Source organism: Gopherus evgoodei, chromosome 4 (assembly GCF_007399415.2).
Source record: "Gopherus evgoodei ecotype Sinaloan lineage chromosome 4, rGopEvg1_v1.p, whole genome shotgun sequence".
NCBI lineage: Eukaryota > Metazoa > Chordata > Testudines > Testudinidae > Gopherus > Gopherus evgoodei.
In genome coordinates this window covers 107,215,396-107,240,442 of record NC_044325.1, presented here as the reverse complement: position 1 = coordinate 107,240,442, position 25,047 = coordinate 107,215,396, and the positions used below count along the sequence as shown (strand labels likewise).

At 36.8% G+C, this 25,047-nt stretch overlaps 1 protein-coding gene across 17 annotated transcripts in view; it reads left to right on the top strand.

Annotated features, from left to right (window-relative positions):
* Window positions 1-25,047, top strand: part of SOX6 (SRY-box transcription factor 6) — a 459,305-nt gene that overhangs the window by 196,180 nt on the left and 238,078 nt on the right. For all 17 annotated transcript variants that reach the window (XM_030560472.1, XM_030560465.1, XM_030560471.1 and 14 more), the window contains one exon: window positions 1,621-1,831. In XM_030560472.1, coding sequence (XP_030416332.1) covers window positions 1,621-1,831 — 211 coding nt within the window. The remainder of the gene's footprint in view (window positions 1-1,620; window positions 1,832-25,047) is intronic.

Here is a 25,047-nt window from a genome sequence, read left to right as displayed (position 1 = left end):
TAATACAAAACTATGAATGACTGGTTAGACAATAGTATTGTGGGAAAGAATGTGGGAATTATAGTGGATCACAATTTAAATAAGAGTCAACAATGAGATGCAATTACAAAAAAGACTATCATTCTGGGGTATATAACAGGAATGTCGTGTGTAAGACATGTCAGGTAATTGTCTTGCTCTACTTGGCACCAGTGACACCTCAGCTGGAATATTGTGTCCAGTTTTGGGTGCCACACTGTAAGAAAGATGTGGACAAATTGGAGAGAGTCCAGAGGAGAGCAATACAAATAATAAAAGTTTTAGAAAACCTGACCTATAAGAAAAGGTTAATTGACCCCCCCCCCAAAGAGGGAGGAGTTATGTGATAAATCTTGAAATATGTTGATGATTGTTATAAAGAGAATGGTAATCAATTGTTCTCCATGTCCACTGAAGGTAGGACAAGTAGTAATAGGCTTAATCTGCAGCAAGGGAGATGTAGGTTAGATATTAGGAAAAACTTTCAAACTATAAGGATAGTTAAGAACTGTAACAGGCTTCCAAGGGAGATTGTGGAATTTGTCATTCAAGGTTATTAAGAACAGGTTATACCAGGGGTTGGCAACCTTTCAGAAGTGCTGTGCCGAGTCTTCATTTATTCACTCTGATTTAAGGTTCACATGCCAGTAACACATTTTAATGTTCTTAGAAGGGCTCTTTCTATAAATCTGTAATATATAACTAAACTATTGTTGTATGTAAAGTAAATAAGGTTTTTTAAATGTTTAAGAAGCTTCATGTAAAATTAATAAAATGCAGAGCCCCCCGGAGCAGTGGCCAGGACCCAGGCAGTTTGTGTGCCACTGAAAATCAGGTCACATGCTGCCTTCAGCACCCGTGCCATAGGTTGCCTACCCTGGGTTATACAAACACTGGTCGGATGGTCTAGGTATACTTGGTCCTGCCATGCCTTGTCTAGCCACCACGTCCAGCATGGGTGGCTACACAGGATGATTTTTTGATTCCATAAAAGCAATGGACCCCAGATCCTTAACTGGTATGAACTGGCTTACCTCTTTTGAAGTTGTGGAGCTATACTGCTTTACACCTGCTGAAGATCTGGCCCAATGTTTTTAATTTGATCTCTCTTGTGCTTTCTTTGATACTACATGTAAGGGATCGACATGCAAATTGCGCAAACCAGGAGAAGAGTCCAGAGGCCTAAAGCATTCATTGAAACAAATGGCAATAGATCGTTTCTCATTAAAAAAAAAATTAATCTGTCATTCTTTAAGTAGGAAGTATTCTGTATCTTAAGGGGGAAGTGTGAAAGCTGAGAATCATGGACAAGGCAGGGCTTAAGTAAGGCAGGGGCATGATCAAACATTGTAACTAAGGCAACTAAACTTCTTTAAGACCACCACCTTCCTTAAATTGCACTTTGCCCTGGGGAACTGGGGGATCCCTTCAGGTGCATGGGTGACAGAACCATTCCTTCGCATGGAATTTAGAGACTGTTGCCTAATTTACTGTTGTAAACCGCTCACTGTAATATTTATATACCTTCACTTGTCATCTAATCCAAATTTTGCAGATACAAGTGGAATAGTTTGTGTTTTCATGTTATGTTGTTTTTTGCAGGAGTCAGAGAATAATAAGTTATGTTCCCTATATTCCTTCCGGAATACCTCTACCTCACCACACAAGCCCGACGAAGGAGGTCGCGATCGCAGTGAGCTAATGACCAGTGTTAATTTTGGAACTCCAGAACGCCGCAAAGGAAGCCTTGCTGATGTGGTGGACACACTGAAACAGAAGAAACTAGAGGAAATGACCAGGACTGAACAGGAAGGTATGTGCGGGCTGAGACTGTTGTAATATATTTTTTCCTGCAGATTCTATACCTTAAAGAATATGTGGGGTATCAAGAGCCAGAGAAGTGCATAATTGGCAATAACTGGGAAAAAGTTATTCACAGTTACCATGGCAATGGCAGTTTGTGATCCATTAGGCATGTTAGACAAATATCTCTGTTTTCTAAAACTTTCTGAATTTTTGGTGGTGCCTATGAGTCAAAGCAAAGATTTAAGCTTAGATGATGCCTCAGCTTATTAAAAAAATTATGATGAATTGCTAGCTGGTCTCATCATGTTCATGGATATATTTCAGTAATTTTTTTTCCTTTTAAGTGAAAATATTTGTTTTGAACAACAGAAGTGCAGAAAAACATTAGTTATTTAATTTTATCTCAGTAATTGTCATCTTTCTTCACTTTATTCATAACAAGTTTTGCAGCCAGGAAGGTAGGCAATTGTTCTAAGGCTAAGGAGGAGTTAACTCTGACCTGTATATCTAGATCTGTGGCTGAAGAAATGGATTTTATAAAACATATGTGCATATGTGAGAAGGAAATACAAAAATAGGGATAAATCATGAGGCAATGAATCACCTTATATTCAGTTCTTAATCAGCATAAACCTCTGTGATTTAAATGAGAGTTTTGCCTGAATAAGGACTAAATAGAACTGGGGAAGTGAGTTCATCCTTCTAGATCTGCACATGGATGGATTCTACACAGAGATCTTCATGTTTCATGTGTAGTGAGGCCTCTGTGCACCATCTGCCCAGTCCCTGAGCCCATGGGGAGACCTGCACAGCATCTGTGTTAAAGAAGAGGTGGTTGGGTTGTATGTCAGAGTGAGGGTGGGTTAGAGCAGCGGGTGCCCATAACCTAATATCCCTTCAGCTAGACTCCAGTGGAGAATCCACAGTTCTATGTCTTTAGGCTTTTCCTATTCTGCCTCCATGCCATGGAATTCCTTCTTAGGGAGTGTTCTGGCAAAACAACAACAAACTTTCAGGAAGTCAGAGGATCCTAAAGTAGACACGGTTATGGTTCTGCGGTGGGACAAGTCCTGCCCCCTGCAATGAAAAATCTGTGAAAAAACATGCGAGAGCAGGACACTTGCAGAGTCTTCCATCTCCCCCATCAATTAGTGGGTATTTCAGGATTAAGGGGGCTGTAACATTCTGGAGTTGAGGATTTGGCTCACAGGCTTTTTAAGGGTATATGGTGAGATCTTCAGGCTCTGTGTAGCAAAGTAGAAATGCATTACAACTGAAACAACCTATTTAAATATGGGGAAAATATGCAGGGAGGTAGATATGTGAAGGTTTTTACATTTCTTGGCATAGTTTTTAAATGACAGGCACATAGTTAACTATGTTCTATAGGAATCCTTTCCTACGCTGGAGAAGCATCTCCAAAGAATGTCCCAGATTTTTGAGAACCATCTGTCTGTTTTCAGCTGTAAAGATCATTCTTTTAAAAATTATCTCTTAAGTTTGATGGTTAGACTAGGAAACTATTTTAAATTTTACTTTGGCAAAATCTTTTTTTTTACAGTCAGTTAACAGTTGTTCTGCACTCCATGCTAATCAAAGGCTTCTTGGCTCAGACTTGCTGCTGGAGTTTGAAGTTGTTGTTGATCATAGTGACACCACCACTAAAACTTTTCCAAAAGTACATTGTGTGGAGTGTAAAACCAAATGTACATCAAATAGTTTACAGTTAATATTTTAATGTGATGGGTTAAACACTTTAACTTCTCTTCCTACTAATTCTGATGTCTTTTCTATCCTCACTCTTTATTAGTATATACTAGCATTGATTTAATCTAGAGAGGTACTTTATACAAAAAAAGACCACTTTTTACCGAATGTAAGAGTTCTCCATTCTCCATATTCCCATGAGGAAGAGTGTTTGCATGATTTATAAAATCTTGCTTTCTGAGGAACAGCTAATGCTGGAGCACTGTTCATTTTAATGCCTCTTTATTTTGGCACAAAAGTGGCTGACCACATCTTCATGTTAAATTATTATTTTTGCCCCGCTACTTTTGCAGAGAAAGGTCACTTGATTATTGCAAGAAATAATTGTTGGGCATCAATTTGCACTGTGATTTAATCAGTGACTATGGAAAATTAATTTGCAGCAAATCTTTGCAGTTGTGCAATGTGTTTCATGCTCCAAAATCTCAGATATTGTTGATTTTTATACTGAGTGGAAATAGATTGTAATTGTTGTGGTAGATTTGGGTATTTGTGCATGTGAAATAGCAAAATGCTGAACATACCTGCTTCAGTGTTTACCTGAAAAACATATGGGTAATGCAAAATGGCAATCCACGACTTTTCACATTTGTTTGATCTGAATAAAATGAACATTTAAAAACTGGTTTCGATTACATGTTTTAAATATTGCAATTGACTATGTATGGGCAGACCCTGTGTTTGCATTGTATCAGAGGGGTAGCCGTGTTAGTCTGGATCTGTAAAAGCAGCAAAGAATCCTGTGGCACCTTATAGACTAACAGACGTTTTGGAGCAAGCTCATGCTCCAAAAGGTCTGTTAGTCTATAAGGTGCCACAGGATTCTTTGCTGTGTTTGCATTGAATCAATTGCAGGAATGAGACATAGGTTAATAAACACATTTTGTCCTGTAGCAGACCCTTTCTTTTAAATGACCTAATAATCGCCCAAGTATAGCTGGGCCAAAGAGGTTTGTCTTTCAGCAAATAACCATCAAAATAGGCTTGTTTAGAGTAAGTTGATAGTTCTTCTGAAGATGATACACAGCCAGGGCTGCTGAAGAGTCCTATGCATGGGTCAGACTGAGCCCTGATACAGTCATGACCTAGTATAACACTGTTCCTAGTCCAGAACATTCAAAAGCCGCTGTCTATTAATGAGAGTCATCATAATACAATAATTCAATTAATTTAATGGAGAGGAAGCATTAACTCCTACTGCATACTACTAAGTTAATTCTGTGGGTCTTTTCTTCTGTGTTTCTCAAAGGACTTTACAAACAAATTAAATCTCTTATCACTCCAATGAGGTAGGTAAATAGTCTTTTATTACGGTTTTACATGGAGGAAACTTAGTCATAGGAAGGTTATAGACTCTTGTTCTACTCCCATTAAATCAACAGACCAATTGGATTAGACCCTAGATGGCTATTGCCAGGTCATGCAGTGAGTCGGTAGCAGAGCTGGAAATAAATCCAGAGCTCTTTATTCTCAGTCTCTTGCTGTGACCAGTAATGCCCCCCATGTTTCCTTTAACTTCACAAAATTTCTGGTCTACCAGAGGAATATGGGCTAGGATTAGCGTGAGCCTCCAATGCAAAATGCTTCATAGTTGGTTGTGTGCTTTCAAATATAAAATGTCAGCCATCCCTGTATATGGTGCTTCTGGGCCGCACGACAACTGGTAATTGTGAGAAAATGAATGAGTTTAAAGACTTTATCATGTCTAAATAAATATATTTAATCAGAGTCCTTTGGCTTCTGAAAATAAGTTGTCTAATCAGAATTTCATTTGAGCAGCTGCGACCAAGGAGGTCAACAGGCATTGCCTAAGAGAATATGGCCCAGCTGGTTAAATTTGGTTGTTGTCGTGATTTAAATGGTCAAGTGCTGCTTGTAATCCAGAACCGTCTGTCTGCAAAGGAAAGGGTGAATGCTTCAGCATAATGTACAGCTGTTTTAATCTTTCTTTAATAATAGCGCTTCAGCCAATATCATGCCTTGTGTATCACACTACAAACATAAGCACCTCATGCAGGACTAAACATATCTTAGGTCAGTTTCTTGAGTTACATATAATTTGGAAAAAGACCATCACCTGCAAAACTCAAATAATAATGAGTTCCCAACCCAGTCCTTGTACAGATTGTACATTAAAACAGCCTGTGACTTAATTTGTAATGATTTGGAAAGAAAATAGATGTGGTAGGATTTAAATATAAAAATAATAAAATTCTATTCAGTGTTCACAAGTCACTTAGCTGAGTACATAAAGACTTGCTGAAATGTATTCTCGTGCGGTATAAGAGGTCAGAAAAGAAACCAGATGTCTAATTTAATTGAGCCATACCAAACATGAAGAGTTTTGGATAATTTCAATATATTAACTTATTTACATTTTCTATACAAGGAAATGCACAGTGTTTTGAGGAGGGCCTTTCATTGATATTAAAAAAAAAAAGAGTATCTTCCAGTGAAGAAGAAACATTATTTCTTTTTAGTGTTCAAATGAAGAGTGTACATGTTTGGCACCTGTTCAGATGTCTGTTTTCCCCCTTACCCTCCGCATGCTCTACCCTTCCAATAAGAGAAGTCACTTCCAAAACATTGCTTATTACTGCACTTATATGATATATTTCCATTTTCTGGTCTGCCTACTTCTAGGCAAAGGTTCCAACCAGACATTATGTTGTACCTCCTCCTAAGTCTCTAAAAGTAATAATTAAGAACACATCTTGTCTGTAGGTTGAAGGGCAGATTTTCCTTCAGAGTTGATACCAGTACAACTCCATAGGTATGGAATGCTAGTGTGGCCAGTCAGCTGGCACTCCTGAGCTGGAAACTGGACCTGTCATTTCTGCTAAGTGCTAAGCCCTCATTACTCAGAGCCTTGAGTCCTACTTCACTTTTGACCTTGATTCTGTGATGTATACAGTATCATTTTTCAGCAAAGCTCAGTTCAAAATTCTAGCACAAGTTTTTTATAAATTGCTTCCCATTCTTGTTTCATCATTGAAGACCAGAGTTGGACATTATAAAATCAGAGATTTTTAATTACCATTCAGCGTAGAATTAGATGCCTCTATATAAATAACAGTATTACTATATCCGTCTCTACTATCTGTCATGTATACAGATGCTCTCTCTCTCTCCCTAAATATATATGTAACATGGAGCTGACCATGTGTACATGTCTAAATGTATATTACATATATATTAAACACGTGTTCGTAGATAATATACTATATGTATGATAGAGTTTATAAATTATTAAAGTACTGTATATGTAGATATTCAGTGTTTTGTCAACTGTTTGTTGACCCTTCATTTTCTGGTGAAAATTCTAGAGTTAATACTAAAATAGCTAAGAACAATACAAAACAAAAAAAGTCTTCCATAATCGGACTAAAGATGTATATAGAACAAAGTACATGGAAATGTGCGCAATTCACATTGATTTCATTGGAAGTTACCCAAAGATGTTTGATGATACAGTATGATCTATAAGTGTGCTATTGCCTTTACATTTCAATTATAGGTTTATTAACATCTGTATATATACTGCTCACAAAATCTGTATACCACACCGTACCATACCATACCATATTGAATGAAAGAAATGTTTCAGTTCTACATTCTTTGTTCAGCCTCCCAGAGGCATGAAAGGATTGATCCCAACAGTATGTCTATAAGTAGCCCTTTCAGTTTGGTTTCAAGCAACAGGGCCTCCATCACTTCTCTTGGGAGATGTTCCCATAGCCTTAGAGATCTCACTTTTAGAATGATTTGTCCCTTATATTTAATTGAAATGCTCTTTTTGTTTAGTTTTCTCTGCATGATTCCTAGTTATATTGCCTTGGATCACCCTGATAAATTTCCCTCCCTAATTATTTTTTACAGTCTACAACTACTTGTAGACAACAATCATTTTTCCCCCTTCTGGTGAGTGAGTAGAATTCTTTTTTTCCTCAGTTAATATTACACTCTTATCCCAGTGTAGTGTTAGAGGACATAGTGCTCAAGGAGATTTTATCTTTTGGATGAGACAAAGAATTGAGTTTTTAGCTACTTGTAGGCATTGAATATGTCCTTGAACTTTTCTAAAGAGTAATGGCTGGATTTAATTCCAGTTGGACAGTTATGTCTCTACCACGTTCCCACCTCCAATGTTTCCACTGAATAAGGCCTCATTCTTATCTGTTCTAAAATATTTGGCATTTATTAAATAGATATGCACTATATATTCTTCATGGGTTCTGGATGGTTACAGATACATTTTATATTTGAACAATTTTTTTCATAGTTTTACTATAGTTTGAAGTTAGGATTATTCAAAATGATATGAATTTAATTGTTTTGTGGTAGCTCCTGGAAGCCCCAGCCAATGCTTGGGGTGGGTGGGTGGGTGAATTGTGCTACAGTTCACAGATACTGAACGATGGTCTTTCCCCAAAGAGTTTACAATCTAATAGTCCTTTTTCCCCCTCTGAAAAACCGTTACCAGATTTGCTATATATCAGTCATATACTACCTGCCCCATTCTCCATGAATTTTCACAAATACTTGCTGATAACAGAGTGAGGGCTTGATCCTGTGTCCATGAAAGTCAGTGGTAAAGTTCCCATTGTCTTAAATGGTGCAGGATCATCCCCACAAATTTTGTGAGCAGATTCCTGTCAATTCACAGATGGTCATGTATTCGGTCAACATTTGTACATAGTCTCTTACCTGCCTTTTGTCAACAGCTGTATTGTCATGTTTTTTCTGTATTTACTAATGTTTTTTTCTTTCAAAAGGAACAAAACACTTCAGTACCTCAGTCTTTATACAATCACGGCTGATTTATACTTTCTTCTGTTGAATGAGCCTCTTCTCTTTCTAGCATTCATTTTTTGCCCAGTGTGTTAGATTTGTGGAAGCCTTTCTTACTCCTCTTTTTATTATTATTATTATTTTTTATTTTTTCTGGTAGTGTCTATGGACCAATAAAAACAGGACCTTGTTGTGCTAGGCACTGTACAAACAGAGTAATAGACCGTCTCTGTGCCAGAAAGTTCACTGTTTAAATAGATATGATAGACAAAGGGTAGGGCAAAGGCATGGAGGACACTTTCCCCCTTTCATTGTGTATTCTTGCATAGCTTACCTCTTTGCTACATGCCTAATTGACACTCTCTAGTCCTCTGTGTTTTCCTCTGCATCTGTCCATTCCCCTTTGAGGTTCTTTTTTACCCTCAGATCTTTGTGTGGTCTCTCACAGTCACATTAGTCACTCATTTTCACTGCTTTTTCTTCCTTTATGAAGAAATTGTAGCTTGTTGTTCTGTATCTTAATAATAGTAGTTATGGGGGGCTCCAGCCTTGTTTCATACTTGTGTATTTTAAACAGTATTAGCCATACATTTAAAGAAAGGGACATTATGTCCTATGAAACTATTTCTTAGTAGGCTGAATTCCAGTAGTTGAGGGACACTAGCAGAAAGCACCCAGTTATCTCAGTTGGTTCCTCATTAGAAGTAGATCTAGAATGGCTTCTGTGCTTTTTGAATCAGGAATTAATTTTCTGTTTAAATTAGGAATCTCTTTGATGAACTCTGTTTATAACCCACTCAGTGTCTGGGTACTTAATTTTCTCCCTGACTAAACTCTTGTGGTTTCAAACTCCCTCCATCGCTGGTCAGAAGATTTTTTTCTTGTCCATTTGTAGGCCCGGGAGTGTGTAAAAGATTAGTGCCATTTTGACTTTTCTTAATTTCTTATGTACTTAAAGTATTTCAGAGCTACTCACTTCATGATTAAAATATATCTCACTGGCTTTGTCAGTATTTCCAGCATATAATGTCAGATGATAAATAAGTAGAGGAGTTGGAGAGCTATCTGTTTATCCTAGGATTTGGTATTGATGTTCATCATGGTAATGCCTGATCACATGAGACTACTCGGTCTCCCCCCACATGTCATTGGGCTCCATACAAACTACAATACCTGGTGATTTCTTATAATTCTTCAGGGTCTCTCTTGAGCTGACTGCCAGCAGAAAACATCCTATCTTGTTTTTTTGGTTCACAAATCTGGTACAGCATATATGGGGTAGTACAGGCTTCTCCACAGTGCCCTGAGATACTATGAAGAGGGGAGACAATACAAATATGGAAATGGATTAATAGATAGTGTTGCCAATGTACCTCACACCTTCCCTGCAGGGACCATCACTGGGGTGAAAAAGTACTTTGTCTTCCATGCCCAGTCACCTTTTAGCCTCTGTCCTTAGACTACTAACAAGGGTACCAATTATTCCAGATAGTTAAGACCAAAGCAGATTGTGAAGAACTTCAAAAAGATCTCACAAAACTAAGTGATTGAGCAACAAAATGGCAAATGAAATTTAATGTGGATAAATGTAAAGTAATGCACATTGGAAAAATAACCCCGACTATACATACAATATGATGGGGGCTAATTTAGCTACAACGAGTCAGGAAAAAGATCTTGGCGTCCTCGTGGATAGTTCTCTGAAGATGTCCATGCAGTGTGCAGAGGCAGTCAAAAAAGCAAACAGGATGTTAGGAATCATTAAAAAGGGGATAGAGAATAAGACTGAGAATATCTTATTGCCCTTATATAAATCCATGGTACGTCCACATCTTGAATACTGTGTACAGATGTGGTCTCTTCACCTCAAAAAAGATATTCTAGCACTAGAAAAGGTTCGGAAAAGGGCAACTAAAATGATTAGGGGTTTGGAGAGGGTCCCATATGAGGAAAGATTAGAGGCTAGGACTCTTCAGGTTGGAAAAGAAGAGACTAAGGGGGGATATGATAGAGGTATATAAAATCATGAGTGATGTTGAGAAAGTGGATAAGGAAAAGTTATTTACTTATTCACATAATACAAGAACTAGGGGTCACCACATGAAATTAATAGGCAACAGGTTTAAAACAAATAAAAAGGAAGTTCTTCTTCACGCAGTGCACAGTTAATTTGTAGAACTCCTTGCCTGAGGAGGTTGTGAAGGCTTGGACTATAACAATGTTTAAAAGAGAACTGGATAAATTCATGGTGGCTAAGTCCATACATGGCTATTAGTCAGGATTGGTAAGGAATGGTGTCCTTAGCCTCTGTTTGTCAGAGGGTGGAGATGGATGGCAGGAGAGAGATCACTTGATCATTGGCTGTTAGGTTCACTCCCTCCGGGGCACCTGGCATTGGCCACTGTCGGTAGACAGATACTGGGCTAGATGGATTTTGGTCTGACCCGGTACGGCCGTTCTTATGTTCTTATGTCAATTGTGGTGGCGGTTTTTGTGATATGGGTACCGCTGGGAGCTGCAATGACACCATCAGGTCATTTCCACTGCCCATTTTGATGATGCTTCGGTGTCCCAGTTCAGAATGCCCACTTATTGGAACTTACTCTGTTTAAACTGCTTCAAGACGTTTTTATCTATTTTCTGATCTGAATTGTGCTGATCGGGTCATTTCTTCTAAGATAGTTTTTGGATTTGGACTTTTTAAGTGAAACACCTCAAATTTATTTGCATCCTCTACCCGTTATGATTAATTACCTTTTTATTAGGACTTACAACATTGCCATCTTTCTTCAGTTATAGACTGCCTTGCAGACAGGAATGGATTAAACTGAACTGAACCTGGATCCTCTAAATGTCACCACCTCCTGGGCTCATCCAACCAGCTCCTCCCCAGTGATTCTTCCTCTCTTAGCCTCCTAGAATCTTCTTCTCCATCCCTGTGCCTCTAGTTTCTGCATTCTATCTTTGCCTGCAACCTCATTAAACCTCTTTCCCCCAGGCCCCACCAATAAAAAGAGATAATTTTACATTTTTGACTATATGATAAAATGTCTCAGCTTTTCTGTCAAATGCTATTTCATCTATTTATTGCAGTACACTCACCTACATTTCTGATGCTTTTTAGGAATCATGTATTCTGTGACCTACCTACCTATGCAATATTTGTATCAACGACCTATTAGTTACATTATAAGCATCATGAGAGCAAATAAGAAAATGCAAGGAGCTGTCTAAACAGCCAGCTCTTCCCTTATGAGAATCAGAAAAGCAAATTCAGTGTAAATGGATACAAATGCAAGAAAATCAGGCTCCATGGCTAAGAACATTATTGAGTTAACAGCTATAAAAATATGCAAAGCTGCTTCAGTTGTGTGGACTCGGCAGCAGATAACTAAATTCAAACTTCATTGCAGTTTCTAATGTACTGTAAAGCTAACAATATTATGATCAGAAAATGTTTTAAGATAGGAACTGAAGTACATGCTGTAGTCGGGTTTTGATTTAGCAAATTAATATTATGGGCCAAATTGAAACCCGTCTTTTTGACAATTTTCAGCTTTAATATAAAAATCTCTAAAGAAAATATTTATGTTCTTTTGATGGCTTCAGCACCATGTACACCAACCTTTTTGCAAGCGAATTTTCAAGTTCTTTAGGTGAACAACCTCAGGTTTCTTTGGTGACAAACTTTAGTTTTAGTTAGTCCTATTTGCTCTGCTGTTCCTGCTGTTTTGTAACAGGGTCTAAAAGTGCTTTACGTGCTCGTGACTGTGGTAATGAATGAAAATATCTTTCCAGCACTGAGAGTATTGCATTAGACTGAATAGTCACCTTACTTGTAAAAGCACTATTAGAGAGGGGCAGCTGTAAGTAAGGATAACGATTTGTGTCCCCTGCTTATTTACTGAAAATTGTAAATGTATTATTTATTGAGAGCTCTCTAGACAGTGCTTGTCAGAATAAAAATGTCAGCTCTGAGCAAAATGTTATAATACATAATAAAAATGCTAGGTGCGCACTTTAGAGACACAACTAATTAGATCCGCTTTTCTTAAAGAAACGACAGTAAAAATGCTCAATGTTGTGTACATTTAAAATGCTGATATATTCCTTATTTTCCTATACAGTATTTGATTTGGCTACCTTATCATTACTTAAAAATAATTCTGACAACTTTATAATGTTGCTACGTGAAATAAAGAGGCATTTGCTGCCTGGCTGAAGGAGGCAGCTACACAATCAGGCTGCCCAGCTCAGCTTGCGGGGGAGCATCTGCTCTCACCTCGATGGTTTAGTCTGAAAATACAAGATGCCACTTCCTCCATGAGCGATGTTGGCTGGCAGGCTTGTGGAAAACTGCCTCCAGTGTAAGCAACGTAAAATTATTAAGATTAATCCTCAGCTGTGCTAATTAACCCCAAACAGATTTTACGTTAAGGAAACCATATCTATTCAACATCAATTTTACGTTTGTTTACTATTAAAAGCCATTAAGCACTGGATAAAATCAGTTAATTCTTCTTATGTATTTTTATTTAAAAGATATTTTTAATGCTAGTTAAATATTTTTTTGGAGATTATTTCTCCTCCTGAGGCTTACAACATGAAGGATGTCAGGTTAAAAATATGTACTGTCATAGAGTGTCTTCTTATGGGTGAGAGGAAATGTGATTTTGAATTTCTCTCTGTAACAAGGAACAATTTAGTTCAGAATAATGAAATTCAGATCACAGCTTGTTAACAGTATTCTTCCTTTTCAGGGTATATCAACCAAATTCAGCCCTGCCATAAGACAGCCTAACTCCATTTACTTTAACAAAGTTATGTCCATATATACTTGGTTTCGTTTTGTCCATCTGGTGATCTTGCAGCCCTTCACGCTGCATGCTGGACCTGATCCAGTTCTACTGAAGCCAATTGGAGCCTTGTTAGTGACTTCAGCAGGAACAGGATCAAACCCTACATGAGCTCCTCTTATATCTGTAATTCAAGTTCTGTCCCAACCTCTGTCTTCTCACATCCCAGTGTATATTATATTACTAGTGAACACAAAGTAAGAATCAGAAAAAACATAATCTAATTTTCTGGGCTAAATTTTTCTGTGCTACCTATATGTGTTCTGATGAATCCTTTTAATTTTTGTATCCAGTTAGACAGCTTCCTTCCTTATGTGCTCATTGGCATACTGAACTTCAAGACATAACCAAAATGAAATGAGTTAATAGACATGCATGTCAGAATCCTCCCCTTTTCTTTAATAACATAGCAGAGCAGTCGCGGAGCAGTAGTTAAGAGAGATTCATGAAAAGGAGAGCATAATAGCTGTGGTTGATGCAGTAGTGTAGGCAAATATTGCGTAAACTCCCCAGATAGTTCTGCTAACATACCTCGGTCCTGACCAACAACAGCCATGCTATTCCCGTCTTGGGCTGCTCTTTTGCACAGACAGCCAATCATGCAAAGCCATGCCAAAATGTCCTGTTCTGCAGAATAACGTTCTGGAACTTATTAAATAACTGTTGTCTTTTATTAATCAGAGTGTATTTTTAGTTTTATTTGGTAAAGTACCAAGAAGTTTCTGGGCATGGTGCCCTATATATAAACAATTATTTGCTTTCTTCTACTTTGTTGTTGTATTTCTTATTAATGCTTTGGAGTGAAAAGAATAAGGCAGCTTTTACATAACTATTTGCTGTACTTTGAAATGCAGTTATAATGTATTGTTATCAGATTAAATTCTTTGATCACCTGCTGTTTTCATGTGATTCTCAGCTGATTTGGCGTGACTTGTATCACCCTCTGAGCTGTGGGCATTATCTTTACATCATTTCTAGCTTTAGTGAACTTGTATGCTGTTTTGCACTTTATCCATTTGAAATCGATACACACAAGTTGACATTTTCATAGTCTAGTATTTCTGAATGCTACAAGGTAGAGTCCCGGAAATAGCAAAATGCAACTGAAAACACAGTAGCCCATCCATATATGTCATCTGTTTGGTGCAAATTCCTATTAATTTTCCATAAAGTCATAGGCCAAATTCTGCTGTCATTTACAACCATGTTGTATTTGTTGAGGGTCCCAATGAAGGCAGAATTTTGCTCTTTTAAATGTGTCTTTGAATTTACCTGCCAGTCGGATACTAAAAATGTGTCTGGATCCTAGTACGGGTATTAACACTTCCTCTCCTATCTTAAATATGTAACAAGCAGGTTGCCATTAAATATTTACAGTGAAACAAAAACTAACACAAAGGGCAGAGGTTTGATAAAGCGTCAGAAGAGCTTGCTAGTGAAAACCAGAGGCTCTGGGCCAAATTCATTCGTGGAGTCACTCAATTAACTGAGTTACCCCAGGAATAATTCAACCACAGCCTGCATACATTTACACCATTGTTTTACTATTTATAGAGGATTTTGAATTGCACAGAAGGAATGTTAAAGATCTAGTACCTGAATGTGCTACCTATTACAATAAGCTTTCTTTATGTTAAATTTTCAGTTTCCTTTATGAACTGTTTCTATTTTTGCCTATGTAAATTTGTTTGTTGCAGCTTTATTAATAGGTTTTGATATATCTTTAATTAGCCGGTTAATTAATAATTCACTTGGAACATTTGTTTCTGTGTCTTTATTGTATCTCTTGTTCCTATGGTATAATGTCTTGATAAGGTTATCTTATCTACTGCATTGCATTGCCTAAATACCAAATCATAGAACAAATCACTGTAAGACATGCAACTTCAGACATCAAATTAAATATATTGTTAGTGAACAAAAAAAGACAATTTAATAAGCATTTCTATTTAATAATTTTCTCACTTTTCTATCTCCCTGTTAATCTTTATTAGCAAATTTAGCCAGTGCTATACCAGTAGTAAAACACATTGCAAACATTTTTTTAATTCAGTTTACGTGTATATCACCAACTCAGAAAGAAACCAGGTAACTGGGAAGCACTGCATTATTATAATGCAGAATGGCTGCAGGATTTTATTTCTATTTAAGACTGCAATTTGTAACCTATAATAGTCCAGGCTTTTTTATGTGTATTTTTTACTAAATCGTTTTTTTAAAAAGCCAAAAAGAGACTATCGGATTTGAAACACAGTGGCCCTGAAGTGATGGGAAAATGGCCAAGGTGTCACAGCTAATTTCTGACCCTGCTTTATGAGTTCTGCTGTTCCTTATTCCCCTTGTCAGTCTGTGAATCCCTGAGGCTGTACAAACTGGCCTAACATCACTCAACTCCAGTTTTATATCCTCTCTTAATAATGTTGAGTCTATTCTGTCCAGCTTTGATTCAGACAACCTGCTTGTCTTGAAAAAGTGATATATTTAATCAGTGGCTCTGTCTCCAGCATAGCTCCCACTGCGTGAGACTAGAGCCAAAGAGTAGTGCAGTGGCCTGTCACTTCTGTTTGAATAGGTAATGTGGAGCCGTTCAGCCGAAGAGACAGGAGCTGGAACTGCTTGTTAGGACACATGATCAAAAGCCACTCTCTGCTTTCTGCCAATCAAGCCTCATGTCGCCTTGTGGGGCAGACATTAAATAGATTTTTCTGCCGTACACAGTGGGCACTTTGCCAGTTTGACATGTGAACTGTTACAAAAGATATCAGAGTTTCCACTGCTTGCTGACTGCTTTTAAATATTACCAAGCTTTTGCTGTCCAAAGTAGAATATTTTAAATGCTGTATTATGATAAATTTCCAGCAGTATTACTCAGTCTCCTTCATGCTCCAAACAGTTTTATAGATGTTTTTGGAAGCAAAACCAGAAGTTGATTTTCTGAAAAACAAAAAACCAACCCCCTCCCCCCAACTGTTGAACAACTGTATGACAAATAGATTTGAACAAGATGATTGTTGTCTGAGAATTATGGTAAGTTGTCTGTTTTCAATGTTGTGCTTTTGAATATTGTTTCTATTTTTTGCTGTTTTAACATTATTTCATTAGATTTTCCTAGCTGAGCTCATACAAAAAAATATTGCTAATATGTTTGTGTCTAGGGATATTAAAATTGGTTTATTTTGTAAATTAAGTAAATTTTATTTATTGTGTTTTTTGGCTGATGGTGCAAATGTAAATACCGTAAAATGGCTCAGTAGCTGTTTTTATTTATACTTTCCATTGTTTCCTCCCCCCTCAGATCGTTGTATATTACCCTTCATAGCCACCTCAGCTTCTGTGCCCATGGCAACACCACTCAGTGGTGGAGGCTAACAAAGATGGCATTTAGGCTTTCCTTAAATAAAGAATATTCTTTTGTAACTTTTTTTTAGGGGTTCCAAACAACCAGAGAACTGCTTCTCTTAGTGTATTCGGTATCTCGATATTCAAATACTTGCCATTTATTCAGTGCTTGCTGTTCCTGATCTAATAATCATTTTTCAAGGAATGAAACATTTTCACCAAAACATGCCATGGCAATCTAGTGGAACTCATTTAAACAGTGAGCTACACATAAACAGCTGCTCCTTCAATAAGCCATTCTTTATAATACCCTTATTACCTTCTAGTGTCTCAAATTCTGATTAGTCAACAGTGCTGATTACTATATGGCATTCCATTGCCCATCTTCCTTCTGCTCAGCTGCTCATGTCTTAGCTGTTATGTGATTACAACACAACTTGTGCATTGTTTCTCCAAGTTGCTCTTCATACTGTATATCTTAAAAAGCTCTAAGTAGACTGAAAACCTTATTGTGAACTATTACAAAATGATTCCTGTGACACTTTATGCATTGGATTATGTATGACAGTGAAACTATCATGTTATTCACAGTGTTTGTACTTTTACTACTTTGTGGTAAGGATCACCAACATTCTTAGCTTTGCAATGAGGAGTGTGTAAATGCATTCCAGTTAAACAAACTTTAGTAAATGGTGGTTAGATATTGCAACATTTAGTGTATGGCCCAGCAGGAAAGATTTAGAATGGAAATTTCAAAAGTGCTCAGCATTGGCCTATCTCTGCTCTCATTAAAGTCAATGTGAGCAGACATAGATTGGAGCAGAGTTAGACCAATGTGAAGCTGAATGCTTTTGAAAATTCCACCCTTAAATAATATGAGCAAACAAATAGAAAGATGTTTGTTTGAGGAAGGAAATTGCATAGAATGAAAGAGATCACGTTTGGATCAACATTCCTGGGACCACAATTTTTTGGTCAAGGCAGCACCTATAGTTGTTCGTTAAATGACATTAAACCGTTGTTCAGCTAAGTGATAAATAGAATTGCAATGAGGAAAGCATCCTTAAAGTGGTTATAACCCCTCAGTTTCCCCTGGTATATTCCTTTAGAATCAAGTCATAGTGAGTATGAAATGCTGACACACCAGAAATGCAACCCCATTAAAGGCCCTAAATCTGTCATTGTGCTGTGGAGCCTGTTCTGAAAATAGCAAAGCTCTTTTTGTAAATTAAAATTGGTGTGAATGGGAACAGATGTTGGCATGCTTTACTTTATCTGCAGGGATCCCAGTTAAGGGGGAGGAGGGTCAGCAAGGTTAGATTATAGGAATTATGGCAAATGTACAAAGGACAAGATAGCCTGCTATAGAGATTGTGTTGGATTTTTGTAGGGTTATAACAAAATTTAGTGGTTACTTTTGATAGCTAAACTGATGACATCTGTGTGAGAAGGAAGATTGATTGTGTAATGTGTTTAATACCACATTAATTTTATGTCTCTATGTGCAAAGAGAGGGATATACTCTCTGTTTTTTGAAATCACTCTTCTAAGGGTGAGCTTCTGAATGACTTGAATTCCTGTTGACTTCATTGGGAACTGACCTTGCTCAGGATCACCTATGAGGTGCACAGTACCATCTAGAATCAGCCCTTATTTAATCTGTATTGAAACTGACATTTGGTATTATTTCAACATCACTTTTTAATATTTTGGGTGAATTCTCATGTTGCATTAAAGCCATTGTAAACTTTTAATACTTTTAAATTACCCCTCCTAAAAATAAGGTAAAGTAGTTTATGTTCTAATGTGCGCAATTTATCAAATAGCGTCTGTAGTCAATTTAAATAAGTCTTGTTGAAGTTTCTTTCTTGATATGGAAGAAAAAGCATAGAATGAATTTATTTATAAGACCCTTAACAGTTTCCCTCAATTTCTTTTACATTTTAGATTACCTTATAATTTTCTAAATCTTCATGAACAATAATGATCAATTTTCTCAGTATTATTCACACCTTTTATTAATTTAACATAGATGAATAAATGTGAATGTTGTGAAGAGTTGATTGGGAATAGTTTTTAAATCTGACAGTTAGATTACAGGGTACCTATGAAAAAATGGCTCTTTCACTAGGTACCTAGTAATTTAATTCTTGTTTGAAATTATTATAATTTATTACAGTGTGTGGGTCCTAATGAATGTCTACTATTAAATGAAAAGGAGAAATTGAAATTATGGATTTTTTTTTAACTTGTATCTTAAAAATCCTCTTAAACAATTCAGCAGATATTAATAAGCAATGTAGTTTTCTTTCCATTTTCGAGGAGCCACAAACAAAAACATTTTTGTCAGTACACAATGATGCTAAAGTAATTCTGCTGCTGAATCCCATTTAAAGATTAAGTAATGCAGTATTAAAAGAGAATGAAAATAGTGTTATCCGTTACAAATATGAAAAAATACTGACCTGTTCTGGCATTTAGGGCCCAAAACAGCCATCCTTACTGAGGCAAAACTTCAAATGATTCAGTGCAAGTTTTGCCTGAGTAAGAAATGCAAGAGTGTATTCTTAATATTATAAAATTTATAGCACTGTCAATTCAGATTTTTTGTTTACTTCGTCTGTTGACGAAGTGTTGAGAGATGTGTAGGAGAGGGTTGGAATTTTGCATAAAATCACGTTTTACCCGTTTAAAAAAAAAGGAGGAATGGACAGTTCATTTGATCTACATGGTAGGCAGGTCTAAAGTAGATAGTCCCAGTTTCCCTCCCCTCCATAACTCCCATGACTACAGCTAAATGAAAGAGAAGAATATATTTAATTAAGTAGCCTAGCTAATCATGTAGTACAATTTGAACAGATCACAGAATATTAGTAGGAAGGAATGTTTCCAAATGAACTTTTAAGATGGAGTATGCTGAAATTTTAAATAAATAATGGAACAGAAAGTATAAGATAACCTTTGTTATGATGATGGAAAAATGTGCATTAAACAATTCCTAGAGCCTGGTTCTCCACTCCTTTGTGCCAGTTTTATGCCAATGTAATGCCATTAAAACACCCCACTAATGGGGTTAGATTGGAATAAAACTCATGTAATGGAGAGAGAAATTAGTTTTGCTAATGGTACATTGCTGTATCTTTTCTACTTCAAAAATTACATTCACATTTATACTGTATATATCAGTGACAGGTGTGTGGAGATTAGAAACTTTGATCCAGATTCTGCTCATAATTACACTGGTTTAAAAACCAATCAGTTGCAGTCAGTGGGATTTCTCTGGATTTAAACTGGTGTAACTGAGTAGAATTTGACCTATCTAAATAGTTGTGTGGCTCTTACTGCAGAGGACTTCGGTTATTAAAACATGAGCCAGTATCTCTGCAAGCCAAAAGATCTGTTTCCAAGCTGAGTAGGATGTTGGTTGGCTGCCTTTTCATGACTGTAATCTATAAGTGCCAACCAACATGGTTGTCATCCTTAATGAAGTAAATTAAATGTGAGTAATAAAACATTACTTCTGGTTACCTGTTGCTGTTTTGCAGCTGGCAGATGGAGTCTCAGTTGGGTGTTCCATTATGAGGCAGCACTGCATGCTTGCATCCTTTGAGATGCATGTGTCTTTCCCACATGGTAAGAATGTGTTGGATATTATTCCACTGCATGCTTCCTGATGTGTTGCCAAAAGATGGCTGCAATCAGTACCATGGCAACTGTTTTTAGGTGAGTGTGATTTGGCACTGTCAGTGTTCCTTGCATTTGTATCAAATAGATTTTGTTTCCAAGTTTATGGAAGTGAGAGGCTGAAGCCAATATTTTCAGATATAGCCAGTGACTTTGGGTACCTAAATTTTTGGCACCCAAAGAGGGTGAGGCACCAAAAGTCACTGACTACATTTGAAAACGTTGGCCTAATTGTATGTGCAGAACAAAACTTGTGGTGTTACACATTTTTTTATTGTTCCTATTCATACAGTTGCAGTGATCCTGCATATTTGCCATCAGCTTCATTGGGCGCAGGTGCACGTTCTTAATAAGAAAAGAAAAAAATTGTTTTTTTAAGCTTCTAAAAATACAAGGTTAATGGTACTATAATAAAAATAGCCCACAAAGGAAACCTGCTAAAATGTGGGTCAAAGATGCAAAAATACATTAAAAAATACCGTGAAAAAATAAATATTGCATGTTGTTCACATTATAAACATTTTGCCTTTCCAGAATTTCTTAGACAAATTCTGACCATGGCAATGGTATGTAACCTGTTGAAATATGTTTGTAACTTAAAAGAAAATATATACAGTTCTATTGAACAGGAAGTTTTCTGGTCCTTGTTTGAACCTTAAATGATAGGTTGAAATATATTTGCTCTAACTTAATTTCATCTGAATGAAATGAGATTAAAAGGTTTAAACAGTTTTAAAATTATCTTTACATTAGCACAATCTGTCAGCTTTAATACTAATCTGCCTTTTTGGTTGATATAGTATTGTAACAAACCAGCCAGGCTGAATTAAAATAGTACAAAATATTTGCAGTATTAAGCTTGTTTATTCCTTCCTCAGTTACAGAGTTACCTAGGAAAAGTTCAATTTACTGTTTAGATTTTAGCTGTAGTTAGAAATGACCTTGTGAGGTACAGAAGCATGGCACAGTGGCACTTTCCAGCTGTACACATGGTATCCGTCGGGGTACAATCATGCTCAGTCCCAGCACCGCAGGCTTGGACATATGTTGAGTTTTATTTCTTTCTTCTGACATTAATCCTATTCACCAGCTGTTCTGCCAGCTGCCATTCTTCAGCTTGGAGATTACATTTTTGGGGATACCAACAAAGGTCTAGTTGACCACTGTTCTCCCCATTAATTTTAGAAATGATTAGATTTTGGGTTAGGATTACTCAATCTTTTTCACTGCCTATGTCCTTAGTCGTCTTTGAATCCTGGATTTTAACTTGATTTATGATCACTTTCAATACATTGTAGATAAGCCCTTAAAAGAGCTTTGATTTCCATGGTACTAGTAAATCGATGTTCATAAAAAAGGGTTGCAGTTTACATTTTGAAAGCTGTAATTAATATTACATACACTACCGTGTAAACATAATTAATTTGTGACAAATTCTTCTGATAAAATCATATTTCAGTAAGAGATGTTTTCGTTCAATTTTTTCATATTTATATGTATCTATGTAAAGATACAGTTTATAAGCTATGGTTTCACTAATATAGTTTGAACTGACTATTAAATCTCTGTTACACTCATAACATTTACTAAATAAGTCGTATAGATTTCTCACTTCACATTCCAGATGATCTATCCGTAAGCAGGATGTTAAACATCTGTAGTTTAAGCCTTCTGGGACTAACAAATGTATTAATGCTGGAAAGAAATGTGGCCTGAACAATAAGGTTACAGACCATGTGGTAAAGAAACAGCCCCAATACCATCAAGTCAGCACATACAGTGTACTTTGCCTCAATTCTAATTCTGTAATAAAAAAAACAGTAAGAGACTTAAACTGTAATCACGTATGGAATATATTTATTGTATTCATACAAGTAAAGAGACAGAATCCCATACTCAGCACACTTATTTCAGTTGATGATTTAAAGATTTCTGTAGCACATTCTTCACAATTGAATTAAATGGGCTATTAGCGTTATAAGACTAAATTGCAATGGTAAACATTTGTTACAGAGTAAGTTAATAAGAACCTGAAATTCTGCATTTCTTTGTACTTTCAGTAATATGCGCAGATCACATAAAGGATAAGGAAGGAACCTCAGATTAAACCACACCTTCGGGTAATAATGGCCATAACTAATAATAACTACCCACTTTGCTTCCTTGTTTCTGTTTCTATTTTGGAGAATTAAGAAAATGTTCAATTTAATAAAATTATAGATATTAAAATATTCTTACTTGATTTATATAAAAAATTGTCATACAGGAGCTGCTGTCGACATACATCATACTCCATAGTCAAAAATGTTTTTGGGGAATAAAAACAACATTCTTGAAAAAAAAAATGTTCCTAATGAGATGTTCCAGGCTCACCAGTAGTAACCCCCTTTTCTAAATATGGCCATTCTATTTATAGAAATATTCATATTTTCATTGGTGTCCAAAGCACTGCTTATAGGAAAACCTACAGGTGACTAATAGGAGTTGCTCGCTAAGTGGAATAATGAATAGTATTAGGTGTCAATTAAATCAAGCTTCCCCGAGGTGCAGGTGCTCCACAATGTACTGACACATTTCAAGTAGCAGCGCCACTTCACCCATGCATATGAACAAGCACATTTGCATATTAAAAAGCTGAAAATTATTTAACTGAAGCAAAAGTCTTTTAGAGATGATGGAGGTTATTAAAACTGTTGACAAGAAAGAAGGTAATTGCCTGAAAATGAGAGATGACATTCTGCTATACACAGGGAACGTTGTTTTTGTTGTATTGTGCAGCAGTGCCTGGGTGTATAACCTATTACATTGAGATTGCTCCTATGCAATTAGACCCTTTTTGTCCTCACTTCAATAAGGCTATGATTATGAAGGATTGAAGAACACTTGGCATATTGAATGTCTGTTGTTTTTATAACTTCGTCAGAAATGACAAAACACATTTTGTGTCCTGTTTTTTCTTTGTAGGCTTATTGATTCTGTGATTATAATATTCATAAAAGACAATGTGTTCATGGTTGAACACTCTGTCATTTATACAGGTTTTATTTTTTTATTTTTTTTCTGCATAGTACTTGTTTGAATGCTAAGGTGTTAGTCATAAAGATGGGCAGATAGAAAGTAAAAACGATTAGGTGAGAAGTTACATTCTACTAAGTCCAAATATTTCTGTTACAAGTGGAATAAAACATATATTTCTAGAAGTTTTTTGTTCAGAGCAATTCACCAGTTTAAAGTTGATGTACTTTTATCTCTGAGCAACAATTATGTTGCTGCATGTTTTCTTTGTCCTCTATTTCATAGCTATGCTCTAAAGACACATTTTAGATTGTTCTTTGGCAGTAGTACAAAAAAAATGCTTCTCATGTAACAACCACAAATGAGAAACTTACTTAGATAACATCCCATGCCAAGGAGGAGGAAAACAATGGGGATTCATTTTTAATAAAACTCTGAGATAAAGATATACAGTAGATGATACTGTACAATGCTTTCCACCTAAAAGGTCACTTGGGTTGGGTTTTGCAAAACTGCCTATGGGATTTGGACCCTCATTTCCCATTACAATTAATGAGAACTGGGTATCAGAATCCCCTCTACAGCTTTGAAAATCCCAGCCTATAGACACACCATATATTAAGCAATTACCTCCTTCAAGTTTTGTTTTTGTTTGGTTTAGACTGAGTGGGTTGGCTGGGAGAATTTGATACTAATCCCAATTCTTCCAATGTCTTGTTTTGACTTTGGGCAAATCTATTAACCTCTCTGCTTCAGCTATTCCATCTGGATGGAAACTGAGATGCTTGCCCACCTGTGTGTGTGTAGGGACCGGAGTTTTGGTTGTCAGACCTAATGGTTAGAATCAGGGGCCTGGAACTGGAGCCAGAGCCAGAGTCAGAGCCAGAGGCAGGAATCAAGCCTCAGGTCAGAGCCAAAGACACAGGTACCAAGCCAGGGGTGGAAACCAGACTCAGTGTCGAGTAGGGCATAGAAGCAGGAATCTAGAGGGAAGAAGGACAGCAGGAACTGGGAGCAGACAGGGGTTGGGGGTAAGAGACTGGCAGGAAGCCTGGGCTTAGGAATGAGACAAGTAGGCAGGATCTGTAGTAGCAGTCAGCCAGGGATTCATCTAAAACTTCCTGTGCCTCTTCCGGGTGTAAGTAGTGCATCCCAGCCAATCAGTGGGGTTGGACGTCTCCATTAATTGGGATCTAGGCATTAACTAGCCCTCTTCTCCACTGGTTCACTTGAGCTGCTGGGTGGTGGCCACAGTCTGAGCCCTGCCTGGGGACGCAGGGTTTGAAGCCTGTGATCCCTCACAGTGTAGTGCTTTGTGCTCTATGGATGTTTTTTTAATTTGTGCAAAATATCTATTAATATTTTTAACAATAAGACTTTATGCATTTTAGTTTCCAATTCCATTGAGGTACATATGGAATGTAAGACCCTTGGCTATCTAAAGCAGTTTTAAGCCCATTAAATCACAAAACATGGTAATAATACAAATTATTTAATTGACATACTCCAAATGTGCAAACATAAATCACTGGGATAGAGGATTCAGACTCAAATAAAAGGATATAATCTCTTAGCATTGAATATCGTTTCAAGCGTACATAATCTCTGTCATGTGATGGCCTCCTCAGGTACTTCAGCATTTTAATCTTTGTTTCCTTTAGTTGTGGGTGTATGAGATCCACTGAGGGCCATATACATTTTATCTGACCCTTCTGTTAAACCTATATTTGCCACAAGCTCTTACAGACCTGGAATTATCTGGCTTCTTCAG